The sequence below is a fragment of the Nicotiana tabacum genome, chromosome 6 (genome assembly GCF_000715075.1).
Source record: "Nicotiana tabacum cultivar K326 chromosome 6, ASM71507v2, whole genome shotgun sequence".
In the NCBI taxonomy this organism is placed as follows: Eukaryota; Viridiplantae; Streptophyta; class Magnoliopsida; order Solanales; family Solanaceae; genus Nicotiana; species Nicotiana tabacum.
In genome coordinates, this window is record NC_134085.1 from 175,443,408 (window position 1) to 175,457,253 (window position 13,846).

General features: G+C 38.0%; 2 protein-coding genes across 2 annotated transcripts; both read left to right on the top strand.

Annotated features, from left to right (window-relative positions):
* The first annotated feature begins 6,026 nt into the window (after positions 1-6,026).
* Positions 6,027-10,446, top strand: LOC107785748 (HIPL1 protein-like). The gene is made up of 7 exons (XM_016607122.2): positions 6,027-6,495; positions 6,577-6,734; positions 7,441-8,244; positions 8,328-8,544; positions 9,093-9,271; positions 9,483-9,724; positions 9,814-10,446. Exons 1-7 carry the CDS (start codon positions 6,405-6,407, stop codon positions 10,208-10,210), a joined length of 2,088 nt encoding a protein of 695 aa, XP_016462608.2. The 5' UTR covers positions 6,027-6,404; the 3' UTR covers positions 10,211-10,446.
* Positions 10,447-11,460: 1,014 nt separating this feature from the next.
* On the top strand, positions 11,461-12,996 carry LOC142182201 (uncharacterized). The gene is made up of 4 exons (XM_075256246.1): positions 11,461-11,560; positions 11,653-12,054; positions 12,642-12,748; positions 12,904-12,996. The coding sequence occupies exons 1-4, from the start codon at positions 11,461-11,463 to the stop codon at positions 12,994-12,996; spliced, it is 702 nt and encodes a 233-aa protein (XP_075112347.1).
* The last annotated feature ends 850 nt before the right edge of the window (positions 12,997-13,846 follow it).

The window sequence follows — 13,846 nt, forward strand, 5'->3', positions numbered from 1 at the left end:
GGACTGGGTTGAGGTCCTCTATAGTTGCCTTGCAGGCCTTTATGATGTCCGGGTCTCTGATGGCCCGTTGGTAGGTTGGGTTTAGTTCCCGACATGGCTGATTGTTATGCCTCCGCACTTGCACCTTTCAGTTGTTTAGTATGCGTGCAATCTTGGGCGATCTGATAGCATTCCTGGGCGGTACGCGGCTCGCCTAAGATGCTGAATATTCCCCACGGGGTGGCAAATTTGATCACTTGATAGAAGCTTGAGGGGACAGCTCGCATAGCATGTATCCATGGACGTCCTATGATGGCGTTATAGGTTGTTTCCTAGTTCATGATGTGGAATGTGGTTTCCAGCGTGACTCCCCCTGCTAATACTGGCAGCGCTATTTCCCTGGATATCTGTTATACTGCATTGTTAAAACCCGTTAGTGTTATGCAACGCGATATTATTTTATCCTCGAGCCTCATTTGCGTGAAAACTCTCGGGTGAATAATACATGCACCGCTTCCATCATCTACCATGATTCTTTTTACATCTGTATCAGCGATGCGTAATGTTATAACCAAAGCATCATAATGAGAGAAAGACAAACCGTCGGCATCTGACTTTTCGAAGATGATACTGTCTTCGAGGTCATCATACCGTTCGTGGGCGACCGTCCGTTTGAGTTTGTGCATGGTGGTGAACTTCACATGGTTGATTACCGAGTCGTCGCCACCGCCAATGATCATCTGTATGATACGTGCTGGTGATGGCGGCTTTGGAAGTCCTTGAGATGGGTCACGTCTTCTAGCGAAGTTGGCACTTCCTTTATCGCTGAGCAGTTCTTTCAGGTACCCCTAGTTCGATATCCTAACCACTTCTTGCCGTAGGCCTATGCAATCTTTGGTCTTGTTTCCTCATTCCTGATGGAATTCGCAGAGGACGTTTGACCTTCTCGCGCTTGGGTTCGATTTCATTTTTTGTGGCCATTGCACCTTCGTGCCCAACTTCTCCAGTGCATACACTATCTCTGAAGGGGAAACATAAAAGTTATGAGTAGATAATAGTGGAGGCATACCTCTTTCGTTTTGAATGGGTGCGGTGTCTCATAGCACGACATTCGTATGCCTTGGAGGAGGCGGGTTAGATGTTCTGACATAAGGTTGATGCCTTTCGCGATTGAAATGCGGGGGCTGATCTCTTCACCCATCGTTACGTTGACCTCTCCTTGCCTCGGTTTGAACTGACGTTAGTCGCTGAGTCGGGCCGTTTATATCGTTTTCGTCTGCCCTTACCTAGGCGCAGTAGGCGTTGTGAATTTCTTCCCATGTGGTGGTGGTGGGGGAGGGTACTTCATGAGTCTGTTGAGCAATTTTTTGGTTGCCTTTGATCCGTTCCTGTTTAACCCATTTTGGAAGGCCGCTACCGCCATTCCTTCCGACACATTCGGCAAGTCCATCCTTACTCTGTTGAATCGGGCCAGGAAGTCTCGGAGTCCCTCGCCCGTCGTTTGCCTGATGGCGAAGATGTCATTGACCCTAGCTTCAGCCTTCTTCGCCCCTGCATGAGCGGTGGAGAATTTATCCGCCATCTCCTAAAATGTTGATATCGATCGTGCTGGTAGCTGGGAGTACCATGTTAATGCTCCTCCTGTCAAAGTCTCACCGAACTTTTTTAACAGCACAGATGGTACTTGTTCTTTTGACAGGTCATTGCCTTTTATCGCAGTGATATAATGGATTAGATGATCCTCTAGATCCGTGGTCCCGTCTTATATTCTCAAGTATGGCGGCATTTTGAAGGTTTTCTTGATGGGGTAAGGAGCAGCTCTCTCGCTGTATGGCTGTTCAACGAATCGGCCCACATCGCGTTTTGGTAGTAGCTTAGGGGCGCCAGGTATTTTGTCAATCCTTTCCTAGTGCTCTTTCATTTGATCACGGAGTGCTTTGTTCTCGTTTTCCATCTCTTCCGTTTTCTTTAGGATGGTCATAGTGCATCATCGCTTGCGTTGATGACAGTGTGGGTGTTGCTCGTTCTCGTAGTGCCTGGCTCGCCGATGGTAGCTGCGATTTCTGTCGTTGGTAAGTCTTCGACATTTCCTTGAGGGGGTTTTTCGAACATGTTGCTCAGAGCAGTTGTCAACCACTCCTCCAGCAGCTTTTTGATTACTGGTGGTGTTTCCCTCGTCATAGACGTGGAAGCTCCCCTTTCGCGCAAGACCGTCAGATTCTCATGTGGAGAGGGTGAGATCTCCCCCTCCGGTGTATCTCTTGGTGTTGTATTCTCGGTGTCTTCTCTACCGGCTTCATTGAGGGAGCTTAAGAGGTTGTTTGATACATCTGCTATCATCTTCAGCCTTGCTTCTTTCTCCGCCATTGTTGGTTTTTATGGGGTTTGAAGAACAGTAATCGTCACTTTCAAGAACCTCGATGAGAACTATGATTTCAGCTATGGAAATCCCCACAAATGGCGTCAAATTATTTGACTCAAAAGATTTTAAGTTCTTTTTAAGCAAACCAATCAAAGATGAAGGGATAAATCGTAGCCGAAGATAATAAACTCTAGGATGATAATGGTAGAGCGAGATAAGAAAAATAGAGAGATACTAGTAGAGAGAGAGAGAGCTAATAATTCTGTATATTCCAAACTCCCAAAAAACTCTCTATTACAAAGCTCGAATCCCTCTTATATATTGAGAGATTTTCCTTAATCGTGGAGGCGACGGATTAAGGAATATCTACCACGCCAAATACAATGCTAATACGATGGCGTCTCTCCTTCCACCTCTGGGTCGTACCCCTGTGTCGACTCGTAGGTTTTAGGTCACTGGTCATACTCGTTATATGCCGTGGTCGATCAAATTCGGACCTATACAATAGGTTCCCTATACCTATGGCGGTAAAATGTTTCTAATTTGCTTGGGGAAAAAAGTTTCTAATTTGTCGTTATTCTTGTTTTTTGGGAACATTTTTGTTCTTAAAGTCATATTATTTAAAATGACGACACTATAACGACTTATTGCTACTACTACTCCTGTATTCTAGGATTCTTTTTCCTTTTTTAATTTTCCAAGATTCAAATAGAGTGATATTTCACTAAAATTAAAATTGTATTATGCCTCAACTTGAAATAAGAAAGATAACCAGTTTAGTATTTCTTCGTGGGTTTTAAATACATATAAATTTTATATTCAAAAAGTGAATATGTGTCGATTTAAGATTAAAGTTGATTAATTTGAAGCTTTATTTTGACTAACAAAGCATTTCCTTTTTAGTTTTCTAGTCGTTTATTTTTCATATCGAGTGTATTGTGCAATTATGACGGGCAAAAGAAGAAAAAACATTGTGCAACTGCAATTAGTGCACAAAATGACAAAAGTAACAAAAGAAGTACTATCAGTATTGTAGATTATCGTCAACTGATTTTGTTTCCTCCAAATTGTTCTTTTTTAGTTTCTCTCTTTTTTTGGCGGGAACGTCTAAGAGCCCGTTTGGACAAAAAAAACTTTCTTTTTTTCAAATTTTTTTTATTTTTTTCGAAATCAATGTTTATTTTTAAAATATCTAATTTTTACTTGAAGATGCAATTTGAAATTTTTTAAAAATTTGAAAAACTCCAAAAAATTATTTTTCAAAATTTTCACTCAAATCACTCACAAAACTTCAAAAATAACTTAGATTGAAATTTATGTCCAAACACAACTCTAAATTTCAAATACTTTTTTCACTTGAAATTTTTTTTCACCATTTTTTGAAATTTTACAATTCTTATATCCAAACGCCTACTAAGAGAACTCCCTGCAAGATTTTCAGAGTTTCAGCGCTCTGGTAAGAAAATGAGTTTCCTATTCTCTTAAATTAAATATGGTATGATTTTATTTTGACTTTTCCCGTTTTTGTGAGACTCACCCAAACTGTTACGTCCGTCAAAAGTAGGTGCTACAGAATACGATAAATGTGTATTCGTATTTAATATTTACATTTCAATCAAACAATTCAACATGGATAATTTAAAATTAAAATTAAAATAATAATACATATTAGAGTTAACCATAAATGTGTGCATACATGATACATATTTTGTATTTATTTGTTTAGTCTAAACATTGAGTGCGGTAAGTTTTTATCCATAAATACTTGTCATTTTTAAAAAAAAAACTAAGAAAGAACTAATGTTTTTTTTTAATTTTACCTTTAACATTAATTGAGTGAACATTTGTGGAGAGAGGTTAATGTACTGTAAAAGTACAAAAATTAGTAAGATTAACTTAGTCAAACAAATTTATTACTAATATTTTCTTAAAAAGATATGTAAAAGATTAATATGATTAAGTAATTAGGAGTAGACGAAAAAAGCAATATGTAAGGTAAAAATAGGAAGATATAGCCAGTTTTCGGACTGGTCATTCAAAAATAGCCAGCGTTTACGAAGTCAATGAAAAATAGCCACTATTTTACTGCAACAGAAACCGGTCCAGCATAATATATTGGAGTTCGGTGCACTTGTGTATGAACTCCAGCATATTATGCTGGACTGGTATACTTTGCTGACTCCAGTATAATATACTGGAGACTGGAGCACCGGAGCTTCAAACTCCAGTATATTATATTGGACAATTATACTTGCTGGAACTCCAGTATATTATGCTGCAGTTCTAGTGTACTTATGCTGGAACTCCATCATATTATGCTGGAGTTCCAGCATACTTATCCTGGAGCTCCAGTATAATATGCTGGAGTTCAAGCATACTTGTGCTGGAACTCCAGTATAATATACTGACGTATTTTCCGGATTTTGAACAGTGTTTTTGCTCAAATTTATCTTTACATGAAAAGTGGTTAAATTTCGATTACTTTTAAAACTGGACTATTTTTGAACGATCAGTTGTAAATCTGTCAGCTTTTGAATTTCTCCCATATGCAAGTTATAACATTCTCTACTTCAAATATAGAGTAAGAAATTAGCAAGAATGTCAATTTGCTACTTTTCATTGGTCAAGCACTTGTAGATTTTCATGTTCAAAGTACACATTTGGACAAATTGCTTGATAGCAAAAAGCTTTCCTTTATAAAGGTTATGTCTATGACTTGCCTAACGCCTTTATCTAGAAGTACAATGCTCGTATTTCCTTTTTTATTTCTTTATACATTAAGGGGTCATTTGGTAGGGTGTATAAGAATAGTACGGAATAAGGTGTATTAGTAATGCATGTATTAGTAATGCAAGCATTAGTTATGCAAATATTATTTCTTATCTATTGTTTGGTGTGGTGTATTAAAATTATAATGCATTGCATAATTTTTTTAAAAATAGTTGCTTACAAAAAATGTCTTCCATATTCTCTAGCTTTAAGGGACTTTAAAGACAGTTTTGTCTTTATTCATGCTAATGCATGCACTAAAGTCTTGATATTACTAATGTCATGGTTTTCTATGCATTACTTATGCATAAGATAATGTCAAGTATGGTGTATAACTATACCATACTTATGCATTACTAATACAAGTATTAGTTATACACAAGTTGAAAAAAGGTACCAAATAATGTATTATTAATGCATAGAGCTAATGTTTACATTATTTTTTCTAATATCTCCTACCAAACGACCCCTAAGTGTCCATCTCTGCCGAATTTGAGGGTGCCCTTTCTGTGTTTTCTATAATATTTCCAAAATGGACTTATTCATATCATATACAACGGCCGTTGTTCTAGGGATCTGTATTGTATAGTACAAGTTTTGACTATACTTTAGGGAGTAAATATTTATCTGCATTCGGTGTTTTCATCAAATTAAGTAATTTAATCTTAGCAGTAAAAAATTAAAGTGAGAAGATATAATTTAATCATAGTTAAGTGATAAATGTGTATTAGTGCGGCTAATTTTTTAGCATATTCAGAGCAAATGGGTTGCAATCAATGTGGACACAGAAGACATGAAGCCAAACCAACCAAGATCCATCCAGCCTGGTTTTTCTAAATTAAAGTTACTTCTTTTTTCTGCTCAACCACCCAATATGTTACTTCTATATGTATTTATGCCAAGATTTCACAATCTTAAAGTCAACTGTTTAGACTGCCCAGTTGGAACGTCTATCCTCAGTAGACAAAAGAAAATGTCAAAAGCCCCTTACAGATGAGAAAAGGACAGGTTGATAACAAATGAGAGACAATATGCTCTGGAGATTATTTTTTGAATTTTGATTAGAAGGTTGGACTAATAATAGAGAGAGTTGGCAGCAGGCACCATGTGTTGAAATTTAAAGCAAAGAATGATATAGTCAATTAGAAAATAGTTTTATATATGTGTCTCTATAATCTATCTGGTTCTACTTAAGAACTGGAAATGTGTCTTGTCTTGAAACAACCTGATGTAGCTGCAGCCTACAAATAGGTGTTTTTTCTGCTTTAGACTTTTGTTTTCTCAGCTTGTAGTCATGGGAGGCAGTTACTTCTTGATCATCCTTCTGTTGAACTTTCTGCAGCTTCTTTATCCTTCTGTTTCACTTCCTTTGTGTACTGATTCAAGTAAGTTTTTGGTGTTGTCATGACTTCCCATTTGCAGTTATCTATTCTTGTTCTAATTTCAGTTCTCTTGATGCTTTATAGGGGCTCCTTTCCCTCAAAAGACTCCTTTGACTTTCTGCTCTTACAATGGAACTTCATGCTGCAATTCCGGTGATGATAAACAATTGAAGACCCGATTTGATGCTATGAATATTTCTGATTCTGGTTGTGCTTCTCTTGTAAAGTCAATCCTCTGCGCGGTAAGAACATGATCTGTGTAATTTTATATTATCTTGCTAAATGTAACCACTTGTTTTGAGTAATCATCACCAAGTTTGGGAGGGGTCAGGCCAACAAGCCCACATATCCAGCACCACCACCTCCTTAGGGTGCCCCTACGCGATGTTATTTCAGCTCCATGCTAGAGAATTCTTACCACCACCAGCCATTCAGGGTTATTCTAGTGGGTACTCAGTAATTGCATTAATACAGGTATTAGCCTCATGGTGCTTTTACAAGCTTCTAAGCGACTAAATAAATAATACTCCTACCTTTGTTGCATATATAGTTAGGAACATATTTACTATTTCCTATTTTCCTAGTCATGCAATATAAATATATGTTTTAGGATATCCATTTGTATTAAGGGCCTATATTATATCTGTAATTCGTTAGCTTGCTAATTATTTATATGCTCTATCTTATGTAAACCAGAAATTCATGCTATTTAGCAACTCTTGGTTTGCTGAGGTCAAAAGACTCAATCTCCCCACAATTATCTGTATTAAGATGGCTCTCTGAGATCCTGTTATGAATTATTTGGAAGCTATGTAACTGGTTATTGAAGATGCTAGGACTAGAAATATTACTGAAGTATCTGCTGTCCAAATGATAAAATTTTAATTATGCATCTATCTTCCTTATTGGGTCTTGATGCAAGGACTTCTGTATTTTCACCTTCTGCAGAAATGTGATCAATTTTCAGCAGATCTCTTTAGTACTAGTTCTGCTCCTAGACAACTTCCTATACTGTGCAATTCCACAAATACAGCAAATTCTAAGCAAACTAGACAAGTTACGGATGACTTTTGCTCTAAAGTATGGACTACATGTCAAAATGTATCCATCATGAATTCTCCCTTTGCTGCTTCCTTGAAAGGTCAAGCTCCAACACCTGTAAAGTCCAATTCCACCAAGATGACAGATCTATGGCAATCACAAGACGATTTCTGTAATGCATTTGGAGGTGCTGCTTCTGGTGTTGATGGATCAGTATGCTTTGCTGGAGAACCTGTTACCTTAAATACAACTGTACCTCCAAGTCCTCCAGGCGGTTTGTGCCTCGAGAAAATAGGAAATGGTAGTTACCTCGACATGGCTGCTCATCCTGATGGCTCTAATCGTGCCTTTTTCTCGAATCAGCAAGGAAAAATATGGTTGGCTACCATTCCAGAAGTCGACTCTGGAAAGGTCTTAGAGCTTGATGAAACAAATCCTTTTCTGGATCTAACTGATGAAGTTCATTTTGACACTCAATTTGGTATGATGGGGATTGCATTTCATCCAAAATTTTCGCAGAATGGCCGTTTCTTTGCTTCGTTCAATTGCGATAAGCAAACATGGCCTGGATGTGCGGGAAGATGCTCTTGTAACTCGGATGTGGATTGTGATCCATCAAAACTACCTTCTGATAGTGGTTCACGGCCATGTCAATATCAATCAGTTATAGCAGAATTTACTGCTAATGGGACAGCATCCCAGTCTTCACTGGTATTTTTTCAGTCTAAAGGAGTCAACTTTTTTCCCTTTTTTATTTGACTCTGAATGATCATGAATGAGTATGATTTTTCCAGGCAAAAACTGCCAGCGCGGAAGAAGTCAGAAGAATATTCACGATGGGCCTTCCTTTTACATCTCATCATGGAGGACAGATTCTTTTTGGACCTAAAGATGGTTATTTGTACTTCATGATGGGTGACGGCGGAGGTACAGGAGATGCTTACAATTTTGCTCAAAACAAGAAGTCATTGCTTGGAAAGATTATGAGATTTGATGTCGATAGCACACCAAGTAAGTTGTCTTCAATTTCTAGAACCATACTGTACATCTGGACATCCCAGCTCCTAAATTATGTACTAGTATTTTATATATCCATTTGCATGTGCTAACTTTGATGGTCTTGCCACTGCTCTAAGCTATTATAACGTATGTTGTAAAAGGATTTTAAACGGCTACAACTTTGTAGCGCTGTTCAGAAAATAGCAGTCTCTTGTCTTAGTCATCTTTGCCAAGTACACAAAGAAAAGCTCATTGCCAGCAAATGATCATTCCTGATCTTTGGAAAAATTCTAGCTGCTTATTTTTTCAACTAATATGGCTAGCAGCACTTGGTGAGACGAAAGTAATTTGCCTTCTGGAGGATGCAAGTTTTCATCTGGTTCTGTGTCTGTCAGGCTTTTTGTTCTGCTTTGTTTGCAGCTGTGGTGAATTTCTTGCCAAAATCTTATATGATGATCCATGCAGTGTTAAATTTTGTGAAAATGAATCGTTTTAGTGATGAAAATGAAGCGATTTTTATTCTGCTGATTGCCTCTTATTTGTGTATATGATTGTTTTAGGTGCTGAGGATATTAGCCAGCTTGGTTTATGGGGAAACTACACCATTCCAAAGGATAATCCTTATATTGAAGATAAAGAGTTGCAGCCAGAAATATGGGCACTAGGAATGCGAAATCCTTGGCGCTGCAGCTTTGATTCTGCAAGGCCATCTTATTTCATGTGCGCAGATGTAGGCCAGGTAATGTGCGACAATCTTACTCTCCAAGAAGTTCTCATAGGACATGTATGTTTAACTGCTAATATTTGCTCTTTAATTCTTATGTGTCCACCTTCAAACTCCACATTCTATGCAAAAACTCCATACATTCCCTCACTTCAGAAGTTTATTTAGTTGGCATTGTGGCTTTGAGGCATTGTTTTTAATCGGTAATGTATGATTTTTCCCATAGGATCATTATGAAGAGGTGGATATAATCACCAAGGGAGGAAACTATGGCTGGAATCTGTACGAGGGTGCCCATCCATTCGCTCCTCCAAAATCACCTGGAAAAAACACATCTATGAGCTCAATAAACACAATTTTCCCAGTCATGGGTTACAATCACACTGAAGTAAATAAGAACGAAGGATCAGCCTCAATCACTGGTGGATACTTCTATAGGTCCATGAGCGATCCTTGCATGTCCGGAAGGTATGTCTACTAATTCAATGTTGTCAAAGTTGAACGTTTATACTATTTGTTTTTACTTTTATGTTTATGACATACATGAACTGTTGCAGGTATCTGTTTGCGGATTTATATGCAGGTGCAATGTGGGCAGGCACTGAAAGCCCTGAGAATAGTGGAATATTTAACACCACGGAAATTTCATTCACTTGTGCTGGGAATTCTCCGATAAATTGTGCCTGGGTTCCAGGAAGTTCAGTTCCAGCTCTGGGCTACATATTCTCATTTGGTGAGGATAACAATAAGGATATATACCTCCTCGCGAGCAGTGGCGTATACAGGGTTGTTCGTCCCAGTCGTTGCAAATACACTTGTGCAAAGGAAAATGCTACTGACATTGGCACACCAGCTCCTGCTACTTCCCCTCCTTCAGCAGCAGTTATGTTAACAGGTTCATACAAGAATTTAGTACTCCTCATGTTGTCCTTTTTGTTGATGGTGGTCAGTTGATACCAGTATGCTGCTTAAGCTATTTTATGTATAGAGGAAGTCAATAGGCCACTTTGTTAAGTATTATACAATTATGCTCTTTTTACTTTCTTTCAGTTCATTGCATGAGTAGTATCTATTGTTTCTGGAATTTTTGGCGATTGGATGTAATGACCACCTTTTAGAAGGCAATGATGGCCAACAATTTATAAGGATTATGACCTAATTTATCATCAATAAATTATAGTATTTGAGAAGAGTATAGGTCCAATTGTCCAAGGGAATCTATTAAGAGCGAAAAGTCGTGGCTTGTAAGAACAAAGGTTGTGCTTTCTCTTTTTAAAAAATTTCAACCATTGGAAGGGAATGACCACAAAATGGATAAGAATGATACTTTAATCAATTTCAAAATCTAGCTCATGAGATGTGAATTCTTTGACAGCACCGCAGCACATCAAGCTTTGAACATGTTAGAATTAGTCAGCTATATTCACTTGTATTTGGCTCTGACTGCTTTGGGCTTAATTATTTGTATTGGGTTGTAGCTAGGTCTGTATTATTTTATACCAGTTCTCTCATTTGTAGTGGGTTCTGAGTCGGTCAAACATTTTGGACCTTATATAAGTAATAGAAGCTTCCAGAGGAAGCACGACAATCATTTTGCTAAAACCAATTCTCTCTCTTTGTATGAGATGATTCTTCTCCTATGTTGAGTTTTGAATCCTTCAGATTCTAATACGGTGTCAGAGCAAATGAAAATCACCTAGTTTCCGTTCGTGCGTTTGAGTTTCATGGTTATTTTTCCTCATTCTGTGTTGTTTGCGGTTGGACGAAACCCTAAGCTCATCTTCTTTCTGTTCTAGTTTCGTTTTCTATCACTTTCAGCTCATAATCTAGTTGTAATCGAAGAGTCGATTGAATTTCCCTTCTTCGCTTCCTGTACGAGCATATCGACGGCTGAATTCAGGAGTTTTTGGCATTTCTGAAACTTTAACAAAGGCATTTCATGGCAAATTCCGATCAACACCTCACTTTTTAAAGAATCATCCTTGTGAATTCGTAATATTTTTTTTTAGAAATCCTTTTGGTTGAGCAGTATAGTTGTTTGATTTCTTCAATTAGTTCTGTCTCATATTGTTAGTTTACAATGGGTGATTTAAGTGACCACGATGAACAGTCTAACCACAATCAATCTCTCCTATTTGAAGATGAACCTGTCCCCCCCCCCTTCTTATCCTTTCTATTTGCATCCATCTGATAATCCCGGGGTTATGTTAGTTACTAAACAGTTTAACGGGACATGTTTTGGTGCTTGGAGGAGGGGAATTATTATCGCACTTTCTGCAAAGAAGAAAATAGATTTTATCAATGGTAGTTATACTCGACCTCCTACTGATTCTCCACTCTTCGACCAATGGGAACAGTGTAATTATATGGTCATTAGTTGGATTCTCAATTCTTAGATCCAGACATTTCTCAAAGTGTCATATATTCTAAAACTACCAAAGGACTTTGGGATGATTTGAACCAACGTTATGGTCAATCCAATGGTGCTCGTATGTATGAAGTTCAAAAGGATCTGAGTTCAGTTTCCCAGGGTTCTCATGTGAGTGAGTATTTCAACAAGGTTAAGAGATTTTGGGATGAGATGGAGTTTTTAAACACTGAATCTTACTGTGTTTGTGAATGCAATTGTGGGGGTAAACATAAGATGATAAAGAGGGACCAAAACTTGAAGTTAATGCAGCTTTTAATGAGCTTAAATAAAATCTTCAATAATGCTAGAGGAAACATCTTAATGATGGAGCCACTGCCTGATGTGAGCAAAGCTTATTCTTTGGTTATCCAGGATGAGAAACAAAGAGGTATTCAGAATTGAGTGTGTTTCAATCTGACTCAGCCTCTTTCTCTGTTGGATCTAATTACAATCCTAAGCCCTCTTTCAACAATTCTAAGCGCTCTTTCACCAATTCCTCACTCAACATTCTAAAACCACTTACAATCCTCAGTCCCAAAGAAAAATTTCACCGATCAGAATCAAAATCAAAAGGTGATTTATGATGCAAAAGGGGTTCCAGATCCTAGGAAGTTATTCTGCAGGTATTGCAAAAAGAATGGACATGTGATAGAATAATGCTACAAACTACATGGTTATCCCCAAAACTTCAAGTTTGGCAATAAAAATGTCAGAGTTGCTGCCACCACATACTCGAATCATGAGACTAAAGCTGACAATGCCTCTAAGAGTTCCAGTACATCCACCACCATAACTACAGATCAGTACAAGCAGTTGATGAACATCCTTCAAAATGTGAAGTTGTTGATGAAGGCTAGAGTCAGCTCCCTACCGCCTCCGCAAATTTTGTAGGTATACTTACTTGTTTCTGTCATATGAGTTGTGGTTCTTGTTCATGTTCTAAATCTCATTTGAATCCTGATTCTTGGATTATAGACTCTGGAGCAACAGACCATATGACCTCCAATAAAACTTTGCCTACTAATGTCGTTAACTTACCAATTCCTATTCTTGTTACTTTGCCGAATGGATACAAAGTTAAAGTAACTTCTACTGGTACATTTCAATTAATTCATTTGTCACCCTATCCAAAGTACTATAATTACCAATATTTAAGTATAATCGTATTTCTGTATGTAAACTTACTTTTGACACATCTTTGCTTTTAACTTTCTCTTCAAATGCATGTTTCCTATAGGGCTTTTCTCTAAAGAAGCCATTGGGACTTGGTAAAATGGCTGAAGGGCTCTACTTGCTCAACTCCAACACTCTCAATTCCACAGAATCATAGTTTGTTTGTTCTACTATTTCCTTTTCACTCTCAGTTCATATAAATAATGTCATTGTGAATAAGTCTTATATTTTGTGGCACAATAGACTAGGATACCTTCCTTTCTCAAAATTACAGAAAATCACTTTTATCAATGTTCCATCTTGTGAGAGACACCATTTCATTTGTGATGTATGCCAACTTGCTAGACAACAAAGATCTCCTTTTTCCAAATAGTCATTCTCATGTTTCACATATTTTTTATCTTGTTCATGTGGATATATGGGCCGCTTTGTCACGACCCAAACCGAAGGGCCGTGATGAGCACCCGGTGCCTTACTCAACCGAGTACCAACATAACATATCTTTCTTATTATACTATCTTGAGTAAATGAGCCAGAAACCCATCATGAGATAACAAGAATAAAACGTAAGGGAATACTCAACATATGACGACCCAACATGATATACAAACTTATACATGTGACATACGGGCCTATAAGGCCGACATGACCATTTGTAAACTCAACACATAGGCCAACAAGGCCATAAAAGTATCCATAAACCTAACATCTGTATACAAGTCTCTAAGAATACATAAAATCATAAAGGTCGGGACAGGGCCCGCCATACCAATCAATACATATCCAAAGCATACTGACCAAATAGGCAATTCCGGAGCAAGTGGAGTGCACCAACACCTCCGCTGAGCTGATAGCCTACTAGGAAGACTGTCAACCTATCAATCAGGACCTGCGGGCATGAAACGCAGCGTCCCCAAGCAAAAGGGACGTCAGTACAAATAAAGTACCGAGTATGTAAGGCAGGAAAGCATAAACAAGAACATTAATATAAAGAGAGATAGAGGAGA